At 35.8% G+C, this 27,477-nt stretch overlaps 1 protein-coding gene across 3 annotated transcripts in view; it reads left to right on the top strand.

Annotated features, from left to right (window-relative positions):
• LOC142321825 (uncharacterized) overlaps positions 1–27,477 on the top strand; it is a 140,447-nt gene that overhangs the window by 77,210 nt on the left and 35,760 nt on the right. For 2 of the 3 annotated variants that reach the window (XM_075360279.1, XM_075360260.1), the window contains exons 10-13: positions 9,504–9,554; positions 10,129–10,167; positions 13,912–13,944; positions 22,802–22,837. In XM_075360279.1, the coding sequence (XP_075216394.1) occupies positions 9,504–9,554; positions 10,129–10,167; positions 13,912–13,944; positions 22,802–22,837 (159 nt within the window). The remainder of the gene's footprint in view (positions 1–9,503; positions 9,555–10,128; positions 10,168–13,911; positions 13,945–22,801; positions 22,838–27,477) is intronic. The other variant, XM_075360270.1, reaches the window with a different exon arrangement.

Here is a 27,477-nt window from a genome sequence, read left to right as displayed (position 1 = left end):
CTAATATGCTCTTCGTAACTACTGACGGTTGCCAAAAATTCCTGTTGGATGATCACTGCTGGTTTCTATTTATTTCTCCTTGTATTTACCGCTGGCAAGAGCCATGGCGGTATTTCTCTAGTAGAAATTGCTAGTGTCTCTGGTATAGCAATTTCGTATTTTCTTCTTAATTCGTGGTACCTAATTCTGGCTGGTCTGGAATAGGTAGCACGATGTTCATATACTGCAGCCATAGCATGATTCGTAAACAATTTATTATTTATATGACCAGGTAAAGCCCATACATTTGCTGCATATCTTAACAAAAGGATCTCTCTTCTATAATGTAGTGGCATTATTCCGGCTTCAGACATCAGACTATCCGCTGGACTTGTGCGGAAAGCGCCTGTTGCATATCTTATTCCGCTATTATGAACTACGTCTAACTTTCTTAAGTGCGACATTGTAGCGGATGAATATACGATACATCCGTAGTCTAGTTTAGATTGAACCAATGCTTTATACAATCTCAATAATGTCTCTTTGTCTGAGCCCCAATTTAAGTTCGATAAACATTTTATAATGTTTAGGGCTCTTTTGCATCTATCACTCAAGTCCTGTATATGTAATTCCCATGTAAGGGATTTATCCAATACTAGTCCTAAATATCTTACGCTGTCTTTATATTGTATTGGATTATCATCAATTGTGAACGCAGGACTTTGATGAGGATTTCTCTTCCTACAAAAGTGTACACAGCACGTTTTTTCTGGTGAGAATTGGAATCCGTTATTCCTTGCAACTTCATTTAGAGCATTGATCGCTCGTTGCAATTTGTACCTCGCCATAGCAGTCTTGTTGCTGGCATACATAATTGCCAGATCATCAACATAGACGCTTTTGCTGATTTCTACTGGAATGGCTAATATCAATTTATTAATGGCAATGGTCAACAAGGTACCGCTCAACGGCGAACCCTGCGGTATGCCATTTTCCAAGATTCTTTCACATGAATATTCATTGTTGACGCGTACTTGGAAGGTACGGTCATTCATATAGTTGCTGAGCAGTATAGGCAGATTGCCACGAATGTCCCATTCATGTATCTGGAGCATTATACCATGACGCCAAGTCATATCGAAAGCCTTCTGAAGATGAAAGAAGACTCCGACAAAATGTTTCCTTTTAATGAAGCTGTTATATTTACATTAGTATTCAGGTTCTATTCATTAGTATTCATATTCTATATTAATGTAGATATACATTATATATTTACATTAGTATTCTCTAAGTTGATCATTTGATCGGTGGTGGAATGGTATTGCCGAAAACCTGCTTGATACGGTGATATCAGGTTTTCTTTTTCCAAAACCCAGACGAGTCGATTATTAATAATTTTTTCCAGTATTTTTCCCATAGCACACGTCAAAGAAATAGGACGATAGCTCCATCTGTCTGTTAATATTTTGTTTTTCTTTAGTACTGGAACAACATGAGCTTTTTTCCACTGCTGCGGGTACGTTTCATCCCGCCATATTTTATTATAAAGTTCTAATAATCTACGCTTTGCAGTGGTATTCAGCTGCCTGATCATATTATAATGGATTTCATCCGGACCAGCAGCTGTGTTACCTGCTTTTTCCAACGCTTTCGCGAATTCTTCCATTTTAAAAGGTGCATTATATGAGTAATTATACTCAGTTCTGAAGGTTAGTAGACCTTCAAGTTGTTTTTCTTAGAACGAAAATCTTCTTCGTAGTTGGCCGTTTTGCTGTCCTTTTCGAAGTGATTGGATAACAGCTCTGCAATTTCATATGGAGTGTCTTTTATTTCATCTTCATCTTGAAAGCTAGTTATGGGAGCAAAATCATTACGCCCACAAATCGCCTTCACTTTCCTCCAAACATCTGATGCAGTAGTAGTTTTGTCGATGGATGATACGTATTGCTGCCAGGATCGTTTTTTCGAGTCTATCATAAGACGTTTTGCATACGCCCTGTATTTCTTAAAGGCAACAAGATGTTCTATGCTATGACGCTTTTTAAAAGCGTTATACGCCCTTTTATTTCTTTTTATAGCTTCACTTATTTCATCGTTCCACCATGGAACGATTCATGGAACGTTCCACCATGGTTTCTTTGTAAGTTTCCCAGATGTTTTGGGAATATATCTCGATGCCACTCAATTATTGCATTTGTTATGGCGTCGACATCGTCTCCGATAACTCCAGTTGTTTCTGCGAGTATCGTTCTAGCTGTGAAGCTCGTCCAGTCTGCCTTTTCAAATAACCATCTTTTAGAGATGGGATATGTTTTTCTTGTAACATCAGTTACAATTTGCACCGGGAAATGATCGCTTCCATGCAGATCGTCTATGACATGGAAGCTGTACCTCGGTGCTATCGATCCGCTTATAAGTGGAAGATCTATACAGGACGTCGATCCATCTCTGGCACTGAAAAAGGTTCCTGATCCGTCGTTTAAAATAATAAGTTCTGAATTCATCAGGAACCCTTCCAGTTCTCTTCCACGGGGATCTACTCGATCCGATCCCCAAAGAGAATTATGAGCGTTAAAGTCACCCACTAGTAAAACAAGTGGGGGAAGCTCGGAAATTAGTCTTGCTCTGTCATTCTTATTCCAATCAAAATTCGGCAAGTATATGCTGCAGACAGTGATCTGAAGCGGACGCTTCATTCTAACGGCGATCGCTTGTAAGTTTGTGTTTGGAACAACCGCTTCGGTGGTAGCTCTAGTCGATGTTAATATAGCTACTCCACCTCTAACTCTTACATTTGGCGGTTGATCTCGCCAAAATATATCGAATACTTTTAATTAAAAATTTTCATTTCGGCGGAAATGCGTTTCTTGCAGACATATACAGATCGGGTCTACATCATGTACCAAGCGTTGGAGCTCATGGATGTTTGAAAAACATCCATTGATGTTCCACTGTACTATCGACTCGCTAATTTTAAATTAAATTATGACCTAGGTTTTCCTTTCGGCCATCCTTTTTTTCTCTTCTTCTCCATATTGCGAACGGCATCATGTTCGCGGAGAACGTCGTCGCCGGTGTAGCTTCCGGTCTCTGAATCGGAGACCACCGAAGTCGCCGACGACGACGGGCATGGATCGGCGCCGGTTTCAGGCGCCGATTGAGAGGCGGCAATCTGACCGCTCCCGACATGGGGATAGCAACGGTCACCGCCTGTAGGAGGGGGGACACTCGCCCCCCATGTGTGATTTTTTGTGGCCTCTGGGGTTTAGAGGCCAACTCAGTTGCAGTAGGCTTTGGAGCCTCCATAACAGTCTCTGTAGGTATCACCTTTTTCTTGTCATCAAGAATCTCACTGAGACGGACTTGGCATTCTGTTTTGGCGTCCGTTTTCTTCAGAACAAGAGCAACTTTCTGTGTTTTATCTTCAGGAGGCTGTACTAATATCTTTGGCTTTATAGGCTCTTTACTGTAGAAAGGTTTCATTTTATTGTCAATAATTCTTTCAATCATATTAGCCAAGGTCGGAGCAAGTTTATTGATGAGTTGGCCTTCATCGACAGCAACTGGAGCAGGAGCAGGAACAGTAGCCACAGGCTTAGCATAGGTTGTCGTTGCTCTAGGCCTGCGGGCATTAACAATCTTCTTAGCATTGAAGTAGCTGACCTTTTGCAGGGTTTTTACTTCCACAGCTACTTCATCTTTGTAGACAGGACAATTCCTTGATCTACAAGAATGTGCTCCTTTGCAGTTGATACATGTAGGAGGCTCTTTACACGGCTCTCCCTCATGCACCTCTTCACCGCACACGCAGATTTGCGGTCTTTCACATCTAAGAGCGGTGTGGCCAACGCGTTGGCACTTTAAACACCTCATTGGCTGTGGGACAAATGCCCGCACATCCAAACGTAGACAGGACAATTCCTTGATCTACAAGAATGTGCTCCTTTGCAGTTGATACATGTAGGAGGCTCTTTACACGGCTCTCCCTCATGCACCTCTTCACCGCACACGCAGATTTGCGGTCTTTCACATCTAAGAGCGGTGTGGCCAACGCGTTGGCACTTTAAACACCTCATTGGCTGTGGGACAAATGCCCGCACATCCAAACGATGAATCCCTGCTCTTATCTTTTCCGGCAAAGTAGGACGGTTGAAAGTGAGGACATGAGAAGCTGAGGGTAAGATCTCACCGTTCCTTCTCATGTTCAATCGACGGCACTCTATTACTCCTTGTGCTGCCAGTTCCTCTACAATCTCTTGCTCCGAACAATTTAAATGATCCCGACAGACCACAACACCTCTTGAGCTGTTGAGTGTGCCATGGAGCTCAAAACGTACAGCCAGATCTCCTATTTTCTTCAGTCCTAGGATCTTCTGAGACTGTATATCATTTACAGTCTCTACATGAAGTCCCGTGAGAATTTTTCTTATTTCCTTAACAGGGCCTCCAGCACATTTGTTTATTTCTCGAGCGATGAGGAAAGGACTCACCTTCGAGAAATTACCTTCTTCCTTAGTGATAACTAAATACTTTGGTTTTGGAACGCTGCTCTTGAAAAAAGCTTTCTGCAAGCTTTTTCTAGCCTCAATCTCAATCCTTCTAGTTTCCGCACTCTTTCGGCGTTTAGCCTCAGGCGAAACGGCCGGTTCTAGACGAGGGTGTGTACGTGAACCCTCTGCCACGTTTAGCTGTTCAGTTTTCATGAACAATTAATCCCTTCTGTAGTAAGGCTAGCCGCCGGGGTACACCCCCACTCCAGGGCTACCAACCCTGGAGGTCCGTTCCGGTACTCCGGTGGAACCGGCATGTGTCCTGGCAGAGAGCGGATGCGCAGTCTCTGCACTGACTCCAGGCCCTTACACACCGAGCCTTTCAGGGCTCCCATGCCCCCGAACAACATGGGCACCTTAACTACATGCTTGCCATCGCGGGGGGCATGTGGACAACGAAAGTTCTCCGTTACACCTGCAAATAACTTCGACCGTGTCCGCCACATCGCCAGCTCTAAAGGTGGTAGGTATCATTCCATTTCCACAATCAGTAAGAATTTCGTATCTGCAGGTGGCCGTGAAATCCAGTCCTCTAATTCGGCCTGCAGATGAAAATCGGCCGATAAAAGTATATCCGAGAAACAATACTCGGAACCCCGTTAGCCAGCTATATGTAATGTACGTGAGTACAGCTGTTGCGCCCTGGACGTGGAACGTAGATGTTGTGTTCTGGACGTGGGGATTATCTACCTCAGGGCACTATTAATTATTATTGTTGTTGTTGTTATTCTGATTATTAGTGTGGATGTGATTACAATAATTTTTTATTATTTGTTACTTGTTACTATTATTATTACCATTGTCATTTTTATTATAATTAATGATTTTCCTTGTTTTACTTATGTTCTTAACCTAATATATTGTATTTCTATAAACATTTTCAATTGTCAATCTCTCAATATCTTTCAATTCAATATTCTTCAATATCTTATTTCTTCTTATTTCTCTCAATATTCTTTCAATTGCCAATTTCTCAATAGTGATTGAGCCACTAACACGTGACAATATATTATATAGAATTTCCTAAGGTTGGTTGACGGAGAAATTCTCTGAGATAGTTGTGCGTTTTTAGATAAGCTGACAAATTTATGACTCGGTTTACCATCTAGTCTCAAGTAATATGTAAGGTGCTCTATGAGTAGTTCTTCATCATTTTAAATAACTTGTAAGACAACATTACTAGTAAAACAATTATTTTGAATATGGAAGTGTTTGTTCTTTTTCTGTTTCTTACAATTTGCATTTGGGTTGTAAATTTATTAATTACAAATAACTGTATAATAAATTCAATGGTTATGTTAAAACCATAACAGCAGAGAAAAGTGTTGGTACATAAGCATTAGTTATCGAAAGCCTAGAAAACAGAAAGCTTATATATCCTACGTTGATTTTTACAATTGCAAGTGTTTAACAATAGATTTTAATAAATGTACTAATCCTAAATTATATGTTTTGCACATGATTTTCAATTAATTAGTTCATGTTATAGAAATGTTTAAACAATTTATTAAATGCTTAATGCTGGTAATAAATGCAATAATTGAAATAAAAGGATTTATTTATTCATTTGGATGTATTGCAGCAAGATTTCCAGGTGGTAGAGCTGCTTTGGAAAATGAATTTCTGTCATACATTAGCAGCTTTGTATCTCTTTTAGATTTTGTTCCTTGATTCAGATGAATGCTATGGGAATAACATATTAGACATTTTTTATACCCTTAATCCATATAAATCTGGTAATTTTATGAAGGAATTTTACAACGTTATTTCTCATACATCAAATGAATTACATAAAAAAATGATTATCACCTTGTATAGAACTTGGATTCTATGGTTGGAGAGAGAAATGTGTTGAAACTAATTGGTTCGTTTTTTGGATGAGTAATATCAGAGGAGATAGGAGATGTATTGATATATTTGCAAAAGCAGAAAGACTAACTAATTATACAATTTGCCATCTACTATAAAAACGGTTAACATCTGAAAAGAGTCACACATCTGCTTACACACTTAGAAATCAAATATACTATTTTATATAGATGACAATTTATCCAAAATAAAACATTCCATAATACTTTCATTGTAGAAAAACATTATCATTGTAAAAATCCTTAATTAGTTGGTGGTTCTATGAAAGTAAGACAGAAGGATTTGATAGAAAAACAACATGGATAACAAGTCTAACTAATAATAAGAATACATGCGAAGATGAAATCATTCACTCAAGAATGGTCAACGGGAAATCAGGCAGTTTAAAATGTGTGGTCACATAATACCTACACAAGTATAGAGTTGGAAAAGAGGCATGACTAAACCTGGATTTAAGAGTCATCAAAATACACCTAAGGGAAGTATAAAATCAAGGTTAATACTAATGATAAAGTAGGAAACTTGGTAAGACGATAATGCGATAGATAAAGTGTGTGATTGATAAGGTGATAGATTTACTAAAACTAATAAGTAAAAATAGCAGAGTTCTATACATAATTTGGATATTGATATCCCCTTAGATCTAAAGAAGCACTATTATCTTTTCAGATATTTTGTACAAAATTTAATTTGGGGGATCAGTTATATCTGCTGGTTTTACTGGTCATTTTCACTTTTCACGATTTCACTGAAAAGGGCTTTTTCTTGCAAAATAATACACTTTTTTCCTGCTTAATATACAATGTAGAATCTACAGAAAAATGTAGCTATTAATGTTTGTTACAGAATATAATTTATTTTATATTTTGTACTGAAGGATCTCTATCTTCAAAGACTGTCAACAAAAGAAAGTAAACAAAGAAACAAGAAAAAATTCATAGTCTCTCTTACAAGGTATCATCTGTAGCTGTATTATATAATTTACCTGTCCTACTTAAAAAGAATTAGTTTTCTTCTTCACTTTTAATGTTACCACTAGGTTCATTACTTTTCCAACACTGTTAGATTCTTAATATTATTAAATAAAATTAAGGTTTGCTACACCTGTTTCATAATTAAATATTAAATATTTTTAATAATAATAATTATGAGGGCTGTTAAATAAATATTTTTTGATTATTTCATTGCAATAACCATTTATTTTTAATACACCTCATTACTATTATCAAATCTATATTTAGTTTCTTCTATGTGAATCTCTAGACGAGGACTGATTTTCATTACTTTAAAATATCAAATAGTAAACAAACTACTTACTCTTCTCAACACCAACTGCTATCACCAAATAACTTTCAAGCTATTGTATCATACACAAATTTTTGTGCAATTGTCTGATTTTTCCAAAATAACATTTTTGACAGGCATCTCATTTAATTAAAGTAATTTAAAAGTTTGTTACATCCTTCTACTTGGTGTAAGTTCATTAAAACTACTATGAACACAAATTTAAAATATGGCATTGTATTGAAAGTATTCGGCAACAAATACTTTATTTATCATTTTTCCTACTACTTTTTTTTTAATCTTTTCCTACTATCAGCTTATCAAAAGGTAAATAAAAAGTGATATCTCTTGTCAAGGATGCATACTGACCACCAGGCTCAGTCAGTAGTGAAAAAGAAGGGTAGAAAAATCCCAGACAAAATTCTAAATGATGAAACATATTTTTAGGATCTGAGAATAGGACTTGACAATCAGACTAAGTCTTATCCAGTGCTATATGTTTACTATGCTGTTATAAAAAATGGCAGCTTGGACACTGGGTGAGGTGCCCATAAATAGGTAAAAAAGGAATTTTTTCTGATAGAAATTATGGTACTGATAAAGTGGCATTGTTTTACCATTCAGTTTTTCTCTACACTTGAGAGAATGCTAATGTCATAAAACCGTTACGGTGACTGAAATTGTAATTGGGTCGTGTACTTTGCATAATTAATAAACATTAGGAAAGCAATGGAATATTGAACTTGTTTGCCTTATAGAAGGTGTTTTGAATTAGTAGACTAGGTTGACCTCAAATATTTTGGTTAAATTATTTCAAAACCTGGTTTGAATTGGCCACTACAGTGCTGTTTTGGACTCTTATTTATAACACCGAAATCACATAGTTACTGGCAGTTTTCAAACGGACAACTGTCCTAATAAAAAGACATATCTACTACCACATAATTGTCAAATGTTGTTATAAATATAACATATTATTACGTCAATCAATTTATTGAAATTGAATTTAAAAAAAAAAGTTGTTTGCAAATAAAAATATATTGTATAGTTTTTAAAAAGTTGTAGTAATACTTTCCTTTATAATTCTATCAATTTTTTTCATATCTTTACAGTCACATTCCTCCCAAGCATCAAATATTAAATCAACAAAAAAGAATATAATATTTTTAAATATAATTATTCTCAAGATCTACTAATACCAAGTACGAAGGATTTTATTTCTTCAACCTTGCTTCTGCAACTTTTTTTATAGGTATAACCATTTCTCTTGTGCTTATGCTGCAGATTAAATTGAATTGCTGATGTAAAATATTTTATATTTGTAAGTGAAAATACATTTATCAGTATTTTCTACTCATAAATAATCAGATTAGTAACAAATTAGGTTTTACCTAATTAGAGACTTGTCTCTAACTCCTTTACAAAATTGATGATAATTTTTTCATACTTTATTAGCATATCAACTGATAAAAATACTTCTCTGATTAATGAACAAACTGGTTTTTCTATCTATTATAAATTATTATATTCTTAAAAGTACTTTATCCATCTTCAGTGAATCAGGGTTAGAGGTAGATTGTCAACTAGCACATGATTCAGGTAAATTCAGTGTTTTTTAAAGAGAATTAATTTAAGAAATTTCCTTATCTTGAAGTTGACTTACATGCATAAAACTATTGCTTTATTCTATTATGATATAAACTAACTTTTGAAATCATCTGACATCAATTATTAATGACATTCTATTAAATGTTATTAATTTATTTAATTAGTATGTTATACATATATGTAACTAAATAAATCAATTTATTTAAATTTCAGATCGAATTATAACAAAAATGCAATCATACCTCCAAACGATATTGCTGAAAAGTAAGTAGGATCTAACTTTTTTTATAGTCTACATTTTCAGTATATATATATATATATATATATATATATATATATATATATATATATATATATATATATGTAATAATGATGAGAATTCTACTGATTTATTTTTAATTTTATTTAGCAGTACATAATCTGTGTGTTTGAAATACTGTAAATTTGTTCATGTGTGTGATTGTGTGATTTATATACATGTGTGTGTGTGTGTGTGTGTGTGTGTCGGTGGTGGGTTGTGTGCGCGCGCGCATGTAGATACAAATTTAAAGTTTACTTAAAAATATAAACGAACAAATCTACAGTATTTCAAACACACAGATTATGTAGTGCTAAAAAAAATTAAAAATAAATCATTAGAATTCTAATCATTATAGAACAAGTACTATAGTAATAAGTAATAATACTTCAGTAATTTAAAAATCGTGAAATTCGTTTTTCAAATGGTAATTCCCCTACATATCGTAGGATCTCAATTAGGAAAAAAAATTGTATTTTTGATTTGCTACATCTTAAATAAAATTATTGATTATAATTTTATATGATTTTTATTTTTCAGTATAAATGTATTGGAGGCTCCAAGATGCTACGACAGAATGTAAGTAATAACTGTCAAATAATTTTTCTCTCTCTAAAAATAAGTCAGGTGGACTTCCAATTTCTTCCCAATCCAGTTTTTTAATTTCAAAGTATCAAATAACGAAATATTAGAGCTTAGGATTTTGGTTTGCTTGGCATTTGTTTGGCATTTGCTTGGCACAAGACAACCACTTTTTTCCGGTAATCCACCTGTATTTAACAGATGGCTCCCCGGAATAAGCGGTCATGACGGCTACAGGCACTTTTCGATCCGCGAACTGGCCACTACCTAATGGTCCGTCCATTGCCCGAGGCCACCGTAGGTTCCTATCGCAGCCAGTCTTGATAGCCCGGCCGAAAAGTTCAGCCATCAATAAACTATATATATAGAACCTAACTCTGTAACTTGGAGTTTGATTTGTTTGAGATGATTTTCGCCACCACCCCATTCGGTCGCCCTAAAGCATAAGATGTCTGTGCCACAAACAGCTACTGAGCCTCGAAAGAGGTTAGCGACTAGTGTCCTAACTAGCTCCAAGAGCAAACATAAAACCGTGAGCAAAATATGGGCGGTACCATAGACCACTCTCTTGCGTGTACCACCGCCCACATTTCATGTATCACTAAAATTGGTAGGCATACCCCGTCAAATATTAAAACATATATGACTATCAATAATTAAATTTATCTCGTCAAAGACAGGAATTTGCTGCCACGCCTAGGCCGCTGAATACCAGCAAATACCTGTTCACCACTAAAGCGCTAGGAGCCTTAATCTGGATGGTAGGCAGCCATGTTTCTCAGTTAGTTTCTCCTAACAGCAGCGCGGTAGAAGTCTTTTCCCTCTAGTATACTACTGAAGACGGTTGAACAAAGCATCCACATCAAGGAAATCTACATGGTTCAACAACGTGGCTCCCACAACGTTGACTCGACGCTTGTGAATGGCCCATTTTCCCCTTGACCATTAAGTTCCAGGATAGCCTGAGTTCTGCCGTCTGAGTAAAGCCGCATGCGCTCGATCTTCTATCCCCGGTCATGAGTTACCGAGAACTAACAAGAAGTCATCGGCAAAAGCCTGGGCCGTGACCCCTTCCGGGAATGTCAATCCCAAAAATCCGTCGAATACCAGTTTCCACAGCAAGTGACCGACAATGGAGCCCTGCGGGCTTTCCCTGGTGACGGACGTTTCCACAACTAGGTGCGCATCCTTAAACAGAGCCGTACGATCAGACAATTTGACACGTACTACGGCCTGCAGGGCTGCAGGAACATACCTTAGGGTATGAAATTTCGTTCGCGCACTTTTTGTCCATTTACTTTTGATTTAACAAAAACGTTTACAAATATAGATAAATTGATTTAAAGATGCATAGGATCCATTACCTATCTATTAGAAAAGCATAAAAAAACTATTTGCTTAAAATCAATTTATTTATCTCCTAGAAAATTATTTTTGAAACTTAACTATTAATTTTTTAAAAATTATATTTGTGAAATGAACTTTTTGGTAATAATAAAAAATATACATTTATCTACATCAGTCAAAGTCGTATCAGACCGGTGACACCATCTTGATAGCCGCTGGTAGAAATCCGTCAAGAACGATGACGGACTTTTGCAGGTGGAGCTTTTTCGGATGCTCTCGGTCTTCCTTGCTGCGTCCTGTCTTTGGTGATCACAGCTGTCCATAACCAACTGACTCGAATCAGGAGTGAGAGCCTGAGGAAGCGGTTGTTCCTAGCAACCTCCAAGGTGTATAATCTTGTGGTCATGTTGTCATGTAAAATGTTTTCAAATCAATTTAATAATAACTTTATAACACGGAACCATCCGAAACAATATTAACCATTAACATCTCCTAATAGTATATAATAGTAAAAGTATTCAGCCATATTTTTACTTTAATTTCTTAATTAATTAATGTTAATTGTGTCAGGATTACCTTTAATTACTACAAAAAAGGCATTGATAAGATGTAATTTAAGATTAATTAGTGCTGCTTATCACCTTAATACGGATTAGTAAAGATTTGATATTTTTTAATTTTTATGGGTATAATTAATAAAAAATAGAAAGTAAAGAAGGTAATTTAGTGTCATTACCGTGTACTTGATATATGTTTTTGGAATATTAAGTGGAAAAATGATTAAAATATACCTTAATAAACCAAATAAAAAATAAAATTATTAAATAAAAATAAAGGCAGCCTGATAATAAAAATTTTAAGAATTAAGCATGGAACTATCCATGCTTAGCTTATGCATAAAGTATGAATAATTAAATTCTGTATGTCAAGTTATAAGAAGTAAGTACTAGCTGCTGCTTAATACATAGTACGTAATTTATTTATATTTTTTATTAGTAGAATTTATTAATTAAGTGTAAATTGATTCGTAACTAAATCTGCTGGAGTAAATTAATTTATGTTAGTCGTTATGCTGAAATTATTAAAAGTTCAATAAATCTCTTTTTTAAGATGCATTTCTCATTAAAAAAAAATAAATAAAGATAATTTTCAACTACAAAGCAAAGGTGATATTTATGTATCACTTTAAATTAATTAAGGACACTTATTTATCTTTTCTACTTTTTTAATTAAGTAACAACCTAATTCGTGCCGTTTCATTCGACAACAATTTCAAAAATTTAATTCGTGCCGTTTCATTCGTTTTCTTTATTTTTTTAAAGAAAATCATATAAAGTTTTTATTTAAATGTCTTAATATAAATCTGTATAATTGTTTTACGCTTGACACGCATACGGAAGCGGTCAATTTATTTCATAAAAACAGTGACGTAAGATGATGATTATTCATTTATTTATTTAATCAAATTATAAAATTATTTATTAAAAATTTCATTTGTATTGTAGTATAAGTAAATAGAAAAATTCGATTAGTTAGCTTATGAAAGAGATAATTATAATATTACAATTAAAATTAGAATTAATAAAAAAAATAATAATAGTAATAATAATAAACGATAAAATAGAAAAACTTAAGGCTCTCTGCGAAAGTCAAAATCCTTTATAATATATATAAATGTATAATTTTGTGTAATAAAACTATTTAGTTTTTACATAGTAGTATAAAATGGAGGCTCAACATATTCTTTTTGTTATCTTTGATTTATTGAAGTTATCTTTGATTTATTGAAAAAGAAAGAAAATATTACAGGTAAAAAGTTACTATATTTTTAACATTAGAAAAACTGCCAGCAAGAAACTAACATGGTATTGTTCGGAATTTAAATACATACCTCCCAGCCCTGAGCAATAAATTTTCTGAGGTAGCTGTGAAACTTTAAGATAGTTACTCTTTTGACTGAAGAAAAACAAAACATGCCACTATAATGAGGGTATCTAAATATTTTACGATATAAGTAAAATCTAAGATAAGAAAAGTCTAAATTAAGATCCTGTTGTAAACATGCTGTTATGGTACATTACGGGTCATTTTAAATCTTACGTTTCGCAACAAGAAATTGATAAATAATTATAAGTGTTATATTAAAATACAAAACTCAGTGTGCATATTATTATGTGATTTCTTGTAAGGAGGTAAAATCACAGTACGCCAATTGAGTTAGAATACTTTTATACTTTCCAGGCATCCTGCACTATGTTCTGTTAAAGTAAATGGCATCTCACAACTTAGAGAGGAGTATTGGGTAAATAATAGTCTGTATCTACTATAAATATATTTTTTTTTAAATACACATGAAAGAGCATTATTATTATTACCATGAAAATTTTGTTTTAGGAATAATTACATTGTACCAAATAGTTATATAACGTAAGTACTGTAATTTATTTATATATATATATATATGTATGCAAGGATCTATTACATAAAAAAAAAAAACAGTATTGCTAAAATAGCATTACTGCATCACTAGTACCTCTTGTCACCGCTAAGAGCGCTACTGTCGCAACCACCGTCATAGAATTTCCCTTTTTTTGCTGTGGTAGATTCCCTTTTACCTCGTTCTGTTAGAACGGGAGATTTTAAATCGCAAAGGGTTGCCAACCTAAGTATATTTTTGCTATGAATATTAATTATTTTTTAATATTTCAAATGTTGGTAACACTGATGTACAGTTTTTTCAGTCGCATGCTATGTCGTGTGACGTCACAGGTGAGCGGGATAAAAAATATTTAAAGCAAAAAAATTAACAAGTCTGGTTAGGTTTCGAACCAGTTGACTGCGGGACACAGCTGACTGACGCCTTAAAGTGATCGGATACACCGGCTGCCCGACATGTTTAGTGAAATATGTTCTACACATTTCATGCGCCCAAGAGAAATTACTTTTAGTGCCTAACGCCATCTAATGTCACAATCCCCCCTATTTCTTTCATTCAAATTAGTGTACAAAAACTTTTCTGCTTTCCAAAATTTACGTAATATAAATTTTCACCCGTCTTTCTATCGAAAAATTAATCAGTTTATCTAATATTTCACTATCAATTACCAATTCACTATATACTTACCAATTCACAATATACTATACCAATTTCTTTATAAAAATAAAAAATAAATAAAATATTCATAAATTTTTACAAAACCTACCTACGCATGCGCATCTGCCAGTCGGTTTCAGATATAAACTTTCAAAGTGCTACACCCTAGTTATTAGGAAAAATATATCTACATACAACCTATAGACATCCCATGCACCTTTTTTATTGAAATATATTTAAGTAAAAGAGTTAGTAATATTAATAAATGAATATCTTAAGAATAATAACTTAAGAAAAATGTATTTGTATTAAACACTCTCTTCAAAATTTGTAACATAATCGGACAGTGAATAAATCTAATATCAGATCATATCATGGGCCTTGGAACCTTACAGTCAATAACTTGGTCAATACAGTAAATAAACGCTTGGGCGTTATCATCGCCCGGTAGGTATTATTTAAAGGGTAATATAACTCCAAAATAATAAGCTATACAAGGTGCATATGTAATATTAATCATATAATAAAAAGTTACTAAAACAAGCCAAGAAGGCAAAATAAAACCCAAAACTAATATCACAGACAAAGTTGACAAACATTAAAGATAAAATAATAGAATAAAGAAAGTATAAAAACTTACCTAACTCTGATGGGTTGTGGAAAAATCCCCACCCCGGAGAGTAAAATTAAACTAAAAAATCAAATCGAAAATAAAGGTTAAAATTATTAAACAGCTCTCCTTATAGAAAAACATATATAAGTATATTAAATCCCTTGCAGTAACCCAGTACTATGCAAAAAGTGAAACATTCGCTCCAAAACCCTGCCATCATTACCCAAGACATCACGAATGCTGCTGGGTATATTAAACTGACGACGCAATGCCGCATAACATACGCAGTCCACGAAAATGTGGTGCACAGTCATGCGGCAGTTGCATCGTCTGCACAGGGGCGGGTCTCCTCCCGACATTAGATATTCGTGTGTGATCCTCGTACGCCCCAACCGTAACCGGCAGAGGACCACTTCCTCACGACGAGAGTTCCTGCAAGAGGAGCTCCACGGCAACACTGAGTCTTTAATCCGCCAAAGTTTACTATCGACGACAGCCGTCCAGCCACTTTGCCACGTTGCTCGCAGTGATTGTTTAATATGATTAATAAAATCAAAGGTAGTAGCTTGGGTGGTGAAAGGAGGCTGAATACACGTATCTTTCGCAGCAGAATCCGCCCTCTCATTACCAAGAATCCCAACGTGGCTAGGGATCCAGCAAAAACCTAACCCCTTGTTCCGTTTTTCTAACTCAGCGATTTTATCATAAATGCCAACGACGACAGGATGTCTGGAATAAAGATTTTCCAACGCCTGGAGAGCACTGTACGAGTCACTGCAAATAAGAGTGTTCCTATATTTAGAGTCAAAGATACTTAGAACCCTATCCACACCGAGTAGTTCCGCGGTGAACACACTCGCAACACCGGGTAGGCCAAACATATAAGTCTGTTCATTGAAAACAAAAGCACAACCAACGTTACCGTCATGCTTCCACCCATCAGTGTATACCACCACGTCTGGGTTCAACTTGGTGAGGAGAAACTGGAACACCTGCTGGTAAACAATAGGTGGCGTTTGATTGTTTATCATACGTTGTAAGATCAAACGTAAAATTTACATAATTTATTATCCACGGGGGATTCGAGCACGGACATGATGGAAAGAACGACGGAGTGCCAACATTCATACGCTACAGCAGACGTCGTATACGGACACCCACAGGCGCATTACAACGTAGACGGTTGTCATACTTCCTCAAATTAGGATTCTTAAGAACTGGGTCAAAAGCTGGGTGATTCGGCTGTCCGCTGAGACGGGAAAAATAAGATAACAAGAGCTGGTCTCGTCTATCCCAAAGTGATGGCTCACCACAGTCTACAAGTAAACTTGCGATAGGGCTTGATCTAAACGCACCCGTGGCAAGCCGAAGAAAAGAATGATGCACACCGTCCAGCATCTTAATTTAATTACATGCATTAAACAATACATTTCTAAAATGTTATTTAAGATTGAACTATTAGTTTAATAATTTAGAGGAAGAAATACAGTTATAGAAATATAGTTAAGTTTTCCCTAGGCAATCCCTTCTTATTTTATTTCTCCATCCTCCAGACGGCGTCCACGTCAGATGACAAGGTATCTTAGGTCTCGAAGATGTTATCTTAATCCTTTTTCGATACCAGGGTGGTTCTGCGGCCAGCATCTACGTGATACCAAGCTAGATGGAGCGGTTAGCATTGTTGTCTCATAACGTGAACTTAATGCACTCCCAAATGACATATTTTGGGCAGCTAAAATACTCGGCCTCCGTAGGGGCCCTCTCTGCTTTTGGAATTTCTATAGCTGCATAATCTATAATTCCTGTACCCAAGGCCTTCTCTATCATAACTTAAACCTCCATCGCGCCAAGCTCAGCCGTCTTCTGCGTCCTTTCTAAACCTTCCTTCACTTTATAACTGCTTGAAGTACTCCAGTTCTTCGACCAGTTATAAGCCAGTTTAGTTTTTTGCCTTTTCAGATGCCTTCTTAACATCTTTACCCAACGTTTATCGTTGGATGGATCTTCGCGGGTTTTGCTATTTCACTATCTTATATTTAAAGTTTAATATTTGCCTCAATGATATTAGGTTGGCAAGCCTGCTGCTAATCTCCTATCGCAATCCGTTCTATCAGTCAGTATCCGAATTGCCTAGGTTTGTGTAATATACGTAACAAAAATAAGCTATTTGACCCGACGCGACCAGGTGTGTTACACTATTCCCATTTACTTAAAAATTTAGACCATATTTTAGTAAAAAATTTACTTGTTAAAAGGTATATCACTTCGGAAAACCCCAAAAAAATTGAACAAACTAAAAATACATTTTGAAGATCAAGACATTACTGTAGTTTATGTTCAACAACCAGAAGAGCAATATATGGAAGTTAGAAGGAAACGTAAACGCTGTCACCTTTGCTCGAGCACCAAGGACGATAAATATAACATTGTGTGTATGAAACGTGAGCACAATGTTTTTAAAATTTACGCTTCCTTTATTTGTAAAGATATTGATTAATATTAGTGTTGGAAATAAAGAATTTCTAACTGAAATAATAAATCTAAGAAAAAATATGCACAAATGTACTGCTGAGGACATCAAGTTGGGACCAGGCAAATTGTGCATTTTTTACTTATAGATGTTCAGCTCAGTTCAAATATTTTTATTTGAAAACATATTTACAGATGAGTTATAAGTTTGCCTTCAATCAATCGAGAATAATTATATTTTTAAGACAGCAAAGTTCAATTTTTTTTTTTTTGTCTTCAGTCATTTGACTGGTTTGATGCAGCTCTCCAAGATTCCCTATCTAGTGCTAGTCGTTTCATTTCAGTATACCCTCTACATCCTACATCCCCAACAATTTGTTTTACATACTCCAAACGTGGCCTGCCTACACAATTTTTCCCTTCTACCTGTCCTTCCAATATTAAAGCGACTATTCCAGGATGCCTTAGTATGTGGCCTATAAGTCTGTCTCTTCTTTTAACTATATTTTTCCAAATGCTTCTTTCTTCATCTATTTGCCGCAATACCTCTTCATTTGTCACTTTATCCACCCATCTGATTTTTAACATTCTCCTACAGCACCACATTTCAAAAGCTTCTAATCTTTTCTTCTCAGATACTCCGATTGTCCAAGTTTCACTTCCATATAAAGCGACACTCCAAACATACACTTTCAAAAATCTTTTCCTGACATTTAAATTAATTTTTGATGTAAACAAATTATATTTCTTACTGAAGACTCGTTTAGCTTGTGCTATTCGGCATTTTATATCGCTCCTGCTTCGTCCATCTTTAGTAATTTTACTTCCCAAATAACAAAATTCTTCTACCTCCATAATCTTTTCTCCTCCTATTTTCACATTCAGCGGTCCATCTTTGTTATTTCTACTACATTTCATTACTTTTGATTTGTTCTTGTTTATTTTCATGCGATAGTTCTTGCGTAGGACTTCATCTATGCCGTTCATTGTTTCTTCTAAATCCTTTTTACTCTCGGCTAGAATTACTATATCATCAGCAAATCGTAGCATCTTTATCTTTTCACCTTGTGCTGTTACTCCGAATCTAAATTGTTCTTTAACATCATTAACTGCTAGTTCCATGTAAAGATTAAAAAGTAACGGAGATAGGGAACATCCTTGTCGGACTCCCTTTCTTATTAGGGCTTCTTTCTTATGTTCTTCAATTGTTATTGTTGCTGTTTGGTTCCTGTACATGTTAGCAATTGTTCTTCTATCTCTGTATTTGAACCCTAATTTTTTTTAAATGCTGAACATTTTATTCCAGTCTACGTTATCGAATGCCTTTTCTAGGTCTATAAACGCCAAGTATGTTGGTTTGTTTTTCTTTAATCTTCCTTCTACTATTAATCTGAGGCCTAAAACTGCTTCCCTTGTCCCTATACTTTTCCTGAAACCAAATTGGTCTTCTCCTAACACTTCTTCCACCCTCCTCTCAATTCTTCTATATAAAATTCTAGTTAAGATTTTTGATGCATGACTAGTTAAACTAATTGTTCTATATTCTTCACATTTATCTGCCCCTGCTTTCTTTGGTATCATAACTATAACACTTTTTTTGAAGTCTGATGGAAATTCCCCTTCATCGTAAATATTACTCACCAGTTTGTATAATCTATCAATCGCTTCCTCACCTGCACTGCGCAGTAATTCTACTGGTATTCCGTCTATTCCAGGAGCCTTTCTGCCATTTAAATCTTTTAATGCTCTCTTAAATTCAGATCTCAGTATTGTTTCTCCCATTCAATCCTCTTCAACTTCCTCTTCTTCCTCTATAACACCATTTTCTAATTCATTTCCTCCGTATAACTCTTCAATATATTCCACCCATCTATCGACTTTACCTTTCGTATTATATATTGGTGTACCATCTTTGTTTAACACATTATTAGATTTTGATTTATGTACCCCAAAACTTTCCTTAACTTTCCTGTATGCTCCGTCTATTTTACCAATGTTCATTTCTCTTTCCACTTCTGAACACTTTTCTTTAATCCACTCTTCTTTCACCAGTTTGCACTTCCTGTTTATAGCATTTCTTAATTTCCGATAGTTCCTTTTACTTTCTTCATCACAGCATTCTTATATTTTCTATGTTCATCCATCAGCTGCAATATATCGTCTGAAACCCAAGGTTTTCTACCGGTTCTCTTTATTCCGCCTAAGTTTGCTTCTGCTGATTTAAGAATTTCCTTTTTAACATTCTCCCATTCTTCTTCTACATTTTCTACCTTATCTTTTTTACTCAGACCTCTTGCGATGTCCTCCTCAAAAATCTTCTTTACCTCCTCTTCCTCAAGCTTCTCTAAATTCCACCGATTCATCTGACACCTTTTCTTCAGGTTTTTAAACCCCAATTTATATTTCATTATCACCAAATTATGGTCGCTATCAATGTCTGCTCCAGGGTAAGTTTTGCAGTCAACGAGTTGATTTCTAAATCTTTGCTTAACCATGATATAATCTATCTGATACCTTCCAGTATCGCCTGGCTTTTTCCAAGTGTATATTCTTCTATTATGATTTTTAAATTGGGTGTTGGCAATTACTAAATTATACTTCGTGCAAAACTCTATAAGTCGGTCCCCTCTTTCATTCCTTTTGCCCAGCCCGTATTCACCCACTATATTTCCTTCCTTGCCTTTTCCAATGCTTGCATTCCAATCTCCAACTATTATTAAATTTTCATCTCCTTTTACGTGTTTAATTGCTTCATCAATCTCTTCGTATACACACTCTACCTCATTATCATCATGGGCGCTTGTAGGCATATAAACGTTAACAATCGTTGTCGGTTTAGGTTTTGATTTTATCCTTATTACAATGATTCTATCGCTATGCGTTTTGAAATACTCCACTCTCCCCCCTATCTTCTTGTTCATCACGAAACCTACTCCTGCCTGCCCATTATTTGACGCTGAGTTAATTACTCTAAAATCACCTGACCAAAAGTCGCCTTCCTCTTCCCACCGAACTTCACTAATTCCTACTATATCCACATTCACCCTATCCATTTCCCTTTTTAAATTTTCTAGCCTACCAACCTTTTTTAAGCTTATAACATTCCACGCTCCGACTCGTAGAATGTTATTTTTTAATTTTCTGGTGACCCCTTCCTTAGTAGTCCCCACCCGGAGATCCGAACGGGGGACTATTTTACCTCCGGAATATTTTACCAAGGAAGGCGCCTCCATTATTGCTATGTGAAAATGCAGAGAGCCACATTTTCTTGGAAAAAAAGCAGCTGTAGTTTTCCATTGCTTTCAGTTGCGCAGTACTCAGAGGACTGAGTGATGTTGATACGGCCGTTTAAGTCGTCCTGACTCACGCCCCTAACAACTACTGAAAGGGCTGCTGCCCTCTTTCAGGAATCATTCCTTAGTCTGGCTCTCAACAGATACCTCTCCGATATGGTTCAAAGTTCAAAGTTCAAAGTTCAAAGTTCAAAGTTCAATAAAAATGAAGATCTTTTTTATTTTTTAGATTTTTTAATTAACGTTTTTCTTTGATTATTTTGTTTTAAACAAGGATATATATATATTTTTTGAATAAAAAATAATTTCTTTTTCGAATATAAGCGTTCATTTCTCTTTAATTTCAATAATGTAATATTAATTTACGAATGTTCTGGTCATAGTGACCCGACGTAACTAGTAATATTATAAAAAGAGCGTGACCAGTTAAGGGTAAAATTAGGATGATGAAAGAGCAAAATCCGCTTTTCTATTAATCGTTGTTGGTCGAGGTGTTCGACTGCTGACAATTTCTCTTGTTTCAGGATAATATAGTTTATGCAAGATTTTAACTTCCTGGATAATCATTTCCATTGTGTGAACCGGACAGTTCCTTAAACGGCAGTTCCGATTCCCTTTGTAGTTGATACAAACTGGGGAACCTTAGCATGGATGACCTTCATGGTATTCCATTCCACGAGTACAGATTTCTTGCCTTTCATATATAAGTGCAGTGTGTTGGAAACTCTAGCATTAAATTATAGGTTGCGGTATGCATGAACACAAATCAAAAGAACGTAACCATTTCTCTCAAAATCAATCTTCGTCTTTGTGTCACACATTGACTTGAGAATTCCTTTAATGTTTCTTCTTCAGTGTAATAAATAAGATCGGGACAAACTCCTTTCAAGGAGTTAACAGTATAATGATATTCGAACGCAAGAAACTCACCGATCTACATTAAAGCTTGCATATTTTGGGTTTGAGTGTCATTTTCAGTTTCGACGTACAAACGGTAAAGAGTCTTATATATATATCCATTAATATTATAGTTAAGTTAATTTGTAATAAATAAGTATTACAGAAAGAAATATGAGCCAACTTGTACATAATAAGTAAAGAACAAACAAATGCGGTATGTATAATGAGAAGAGAAAAAACGACGTTGAAAAAAATTAAATTAATTTTTTTTTCACTTATATTGAAACACTTTTGCAGAGAATTGAAGAAACCAGTAAAAGATAGAATGACCTTTTAAACACACAAACTAAGAATTAGTAAGATATATGAGAAGAATACAAAATATGTTGAATTATTAAAACAGCAAAATAATTGTAACTCCTAAACTTGCAGGAACATTTCCTCCTATCCCTACATTTTTAAATGATAAAAAAATTGTTTTGTACCTTATTCGGATGGGATATCATGATGAAGTTATTTAGGTTCACAGTTCAAAATATAATTTATAAGTAAGGAATTTATAACTTCTAGTATAAATAATGAGAATATAATAGTCAGGCAGAAAAGAAAGAAAACATGAAATAAATTCTTTGTCATGATACAGATAGTATAAGCCTAATTCGAGGAATAAATTTAACATTTGAAAAGTATGAAACCTGACTAGAATTTGAACCCAGAATATTTTGATTGATACCACCACATTTTTATATGGTATAAAATAAATTTAAAAACTTCTGAAACACTTATTTTATTTGTAAGTACGTATTTTATTTATTTATACACTTATTTCATTTAATTTTCATATATTTTATTTAATTTGTTCCACTAGATCCCTTTCAGTCGTGTAATTTAATATTTAATATTTCATTGTTTCAGAATGGACTGTACATATCTTTCTCTTACTTTTAAATGGTAAAAAATTAATTACATTTGTGTTTTAATTATACGCTAAAAATATGAATCCTTAACATTAGTTCATAAATGTGGTAACCAAATTATTATGGTAAAATTTTTTAAATCTAATTTGTTTTGAAAAAACTATGCAATTATTAAAAAAGGTAAATTTTCATATTTAAAAAAAAAATTAAAACCTATTAATAAAGAAAAATTATTTTAACTTTTCAGCAGTAGTTAAAACGTGCCGGTTCTGAAACACTTCAAGGTCATGGTTTGTCGCGATCGAGCCGGACGTCTGGGGAATGATGTCATCAGGTGGTCTGGTGGGGGACCTCGATCCGGTGTATCTGCATAAATCTAAATCGTGCATCTTATGTAGTTCTTAGTAGATTTCTGTGATCTCTGAGATGTAGATCTCTGTGTATCAATTGTATTAAATCTCCTGCCTATAGGTGCTCATAAAAATACCCTGGAATTATTTCAATACAAAAAACTTTCCGATAATAAAGCAGAAGATATCGTATTCCTCATCAACATTGGGGAAGATATAGAAAGTCTGCTTAAAAATTAAATTAAAAGGCAGGTTCGATTACCAACAGCTTTGTTCTGGAATACCAAGGTTTAGTACAGAAAACGAAGGTAATTTGAAATAAAGATGATACAGAAATCTGCATCGTGTGATGTTCGAGTAAATGATGTAGGTGAAATAGAAGGGGATTGAAAAAGCATTTCTTAACGCTACCAAGGCGGATAACAGTCGACATCTGATTAGCTACGACGACTTGTTGCTCCGTATAAACATAAACTGTAAAAGGATGCGGTTACCGGACAATAAAGACAAAGGAAGATCAATCCTTGACATCGGCCCACCTCAGGAATCAAAAACAAAAAGTTCTAGGTTAGAACTGTGTAAACCGTCATTATTCAACATAATTGAATGCGTATTCAATGACGACCTGGCTACAAACTACCATATTAATAAAAGGATTAGCGAAGAAGATATACACAGATTCCTATTCAGCCTTAAACAGAATGTTGTAAATCTTCTTACTGAGTCGCTTAAAGAATGTAAAAATAAACCATAAAATTCAGTCTATTCCTAGAATGTACACATGAAAGACGAAGAAAAATGGTAGACCGTAACGAAGAACACAAAACAAAAGATATAAACATTAAAACAAAATTGATACTAGTAATCAACAAAGCCGACATTGACAAAGCACTAGATAAGGCCTTTCAATAAAGTATTAAACGAAGAGAAGGAATTTATAATTAAAGAAACCGGGTGGTCTTTGCTGAGCATAGACCGTTTGGTAGTCCGCATAAACAGATACTTCCCCTTAAGGGATTCAACATAGATATACCTCATAAAGAAATTAAAGAAAAGAAAGCTGTGATAAACGTCAAAATGAAGAACTGCTTCAAAACTATATTATCTAAACAAGTAACCGGACCGAATCCTCAGTTGTTAATTGAAATATTATTTCATACTACGTTTTGGAAGATAAATATCACTTCCATAGCTAAATATCCAACTGAAATAATAGACATAGCCAGATTCGAGAAAGCTAATAAGTTTTCGATAAACGTATATGACACTACAGAAATACAATGAAATAAAACCTATAAAAGTGTGCAATGAGGAAGAATCTGTTCATTATGACTTGCTGTACATTAACATAGAAAAGAGCAGTCACTATAGCTACATATCAAATAGAAACGAAAATTGATCATAAAATAGATATATTGCAAATGATGTTTCACCTTATTCCGAAAAGACGTCGATTGTGACAGGAAAATGCAGGTTCACCTCTGATGCTGTTTGATGAGCAAACCAGCTAATGTTAAAATGCACAATATAGGAAGGTTGGTACACCGCCTACATTATCGTTTAAGAATTACCAAAACTTGTTCCCGTTCCGCACTGGAACGGGAAAGCACTGTGTAACAGTTGCAACCTTTTTTTTTCTTCTCTCAACTCCCCCTGGGCCGGACTTGGTGGTATTGCGCCGCCCAGGGGAATGTCTTTTAACTCTAATAGGCCTCCCCACCTGCCGGCTATATACCGGCATGGTAGGTTGGCCTACCGGTGTAGCTCTTTTGAGAGAGTAATCATTGATTTTTGCCCAAGTTTAGACACCACACCATACCTCGTGTGTCATGGTATGGTGCCGGGTCTTTTCCTAAATCACTTATTTTCCTTAACCCTATCTCATACCCTTGGAGTCCCCAGCGGCTCATCGGGACCGACACACCTCGGCATGCCCACCCTCCCCGCTGGGGCTATCCACCCAAACCTAACTGCAACTAATAACCCATCCGTCGCTCATCTTCATTCTTTTTGGAGATAACCATTTTAACAAAGCCAGTAACTCTTACCCAATTCTCCTTGCTAGCTAACATAAATTCTACTATAATTATTCTACTATATTTTAATTAATTGATTAATAATTTAATTAATTCTACTATATTGGTTGGTTCCAATTCTGTAAGCGCCACATTAAACCTTAGCTCGGCTCATCTGTTACAGTCAAAGATGGTGTGCTCGGCGTCATCCAGTTCCCCACAGTCCATGCACCCAGGATCTTCTCTTCTCCCAACCTTGTGCAAATAGTTGTTAAAACATCTGTGCCCTGTGAGGAACTGAGTCAAATAATATTCCACCTCGCCGTGGTTTCTCATGAGCCAGGGTTTAACCATTGGTATAAGAGTCTTGGTCCAACGGGCAACTCCATCTTCCGCCAACCTCTCCTGCCAGGTTTCAATGACGGCACCTCTGATCTGTTCCGTCCTTCCATTCGCCTTATCAACCCGTTGCTTGGCTATCAATTCTATTGGAGGTACTCCTGCTACGACGCATAAGGCATCATAAGATACTGTTCTGTAGGCCACTGCAACACCTAGAAGCACCCTTCTATGTGTCCTCGCCAGCTTCTCTCTATTTCTTCTAATGGAGAAGGCACTCCACCAGGCCGGTACAGCATTTAGCAGCGAGGACACTACTGTTGATGCTATCAGTCTTCTTTTAGAAGCCCTAGACTCCGTGATGTCACCAGTACGTTCAAACCTTTAATCATACCCTCAACCTTTTGGCATACTCCATCAGTGTGCTCAGAGTATTTGCAGTTCTTTTGTAAAATAACTTCTAGATATTTCAGGGAGTTAACTTCTTCAATGACCCTGTTATTAATTCTTACTTCCATTCGATCCAAAATTCTTCTGCCGGTGAGGGTAATGCACCGACATTTTTCTATTGCCAATTCCAGACCCCTAGAGCATAACCATTGATGTATTATGTCTGCAGTAGCGTTTGCCTTGTTCCGTACCTCCATAACTCTCTTTCCCTCTACCAAGACTGCAAGATCATCGGCATATGCAATAACTTCTATGCCCACCGGGAATTCACTGTTTAATAGCCCGCAAAGACTATAATCCATAACAAAGGGCCAAGAACCGACTGCTGCGGGACACCACTATTCATTAGGAACTCTATGCCTCCGCCTGAGCTTCGACTGTACATCTCCTGTCATTAAAGTATTCCTCGACCTGCCTACAAAGATATGGACTCAGTCCCTTTTCTGCAACTCCCTGAATGATATGGCTCTAACTAATGGAGCTAAAAGCATTCTTAATATCCAGTGACACCAAAAGAGGGATACTCCTGGTATGCCAGGTACCTGTTCTCACTCTGGTGGCCCATTCAGTAATTCTACTTATGGCCTGTACAGTCGAGCGTCCCAACCAAAAGCCATATTGATTGGGACAAATCCCTACTCCTTGCTCCAGCTCTTGAATGATCCTGGCGGCCAGCATTTTTTCAACAAATTTCCTTATTGTATTAAGGAGGCTCAGCGGTCTATATGCTATATTTCCTTCATTTGGTGCACCTTTAGGTAAGAACACGACCCTGGCCTCCTTACAACAACTGGGGAAAACAGTATTTATCAATTTATAACTGGCTACCTCCACCATCTCCCAAGGGGCTTTGTGGATTAGTCCCTTAATGACCGCCGCTGGGATCTTATCTGGTCCCGCACTCTTTTTGTCGGCTATACTCCTCGTCACTGACTTCAGCTCGTCCAAAGCAAATCTTCGGCTTTCACACTTCGTTAATGTTCTTTCTTCTGGCACTATTCGTGGGAATAACTTCTCTAACTCACTCTCAGCTTCGGCCTTCGCGAGGACCGGTAGACGTCTACCAAACCTTTTTGTTACAATGCGGTAGGTTTGTCCCCAAGAGTCGCTATCTTGTTCCTCGCATAGTTTAAATCAGCAATCCCTTTTCCTCTTTTTAATAGCCTTATTGAGGGACTTTGTCAATTCAATGTATTGCTTTGCCATGTCGTAGTAGCCCTCGTTACCGCTCTTCAGAAGCCGTTGCTTCTTTCTCCGAAGCGTTTGCAATGTTTGCCTTAAGCTCTCTATCTCAGTTGTTCACCAGTATACGACGCAGTTCCTTGTTGTGTTCCCAGCAACTCTTTCAATTGCTTTATGATATTAGCTAAGGCCTCCGGTGTTTGATGCTGAATATTCTGCAATCTATCTGCTGTCTTTCTAACTATCAAGTTTATTTGTTCCTTGTTAAACCGTGTAGGGGGGCATAATCCTGAATCCAAAAATCCACATCACTCAGGTCCAACAACGAAGCGCTATGG

The sequence above is a fragment of the Lycorma delicatula genome, chromosome 1 (assembly GCF_047948215.1).
Source record: "Lycorma delicatula isolate Av1 chromosome 1, ASM4794821v1, whole genome shotgun sequence".
In the NCBI taxonomy this organism is placed as follows: Eukaryota; Metazoa; Arthropoda; class Insecta; order Hemiptera; family Fulgoridae; genus Lycorma; species Lycorma delicatula.
The sequence above is the reverse complement of the archived record's forward strand: the minus strand, read 5'-3'. Positions and strand labels throughout refer to the sequence as shown.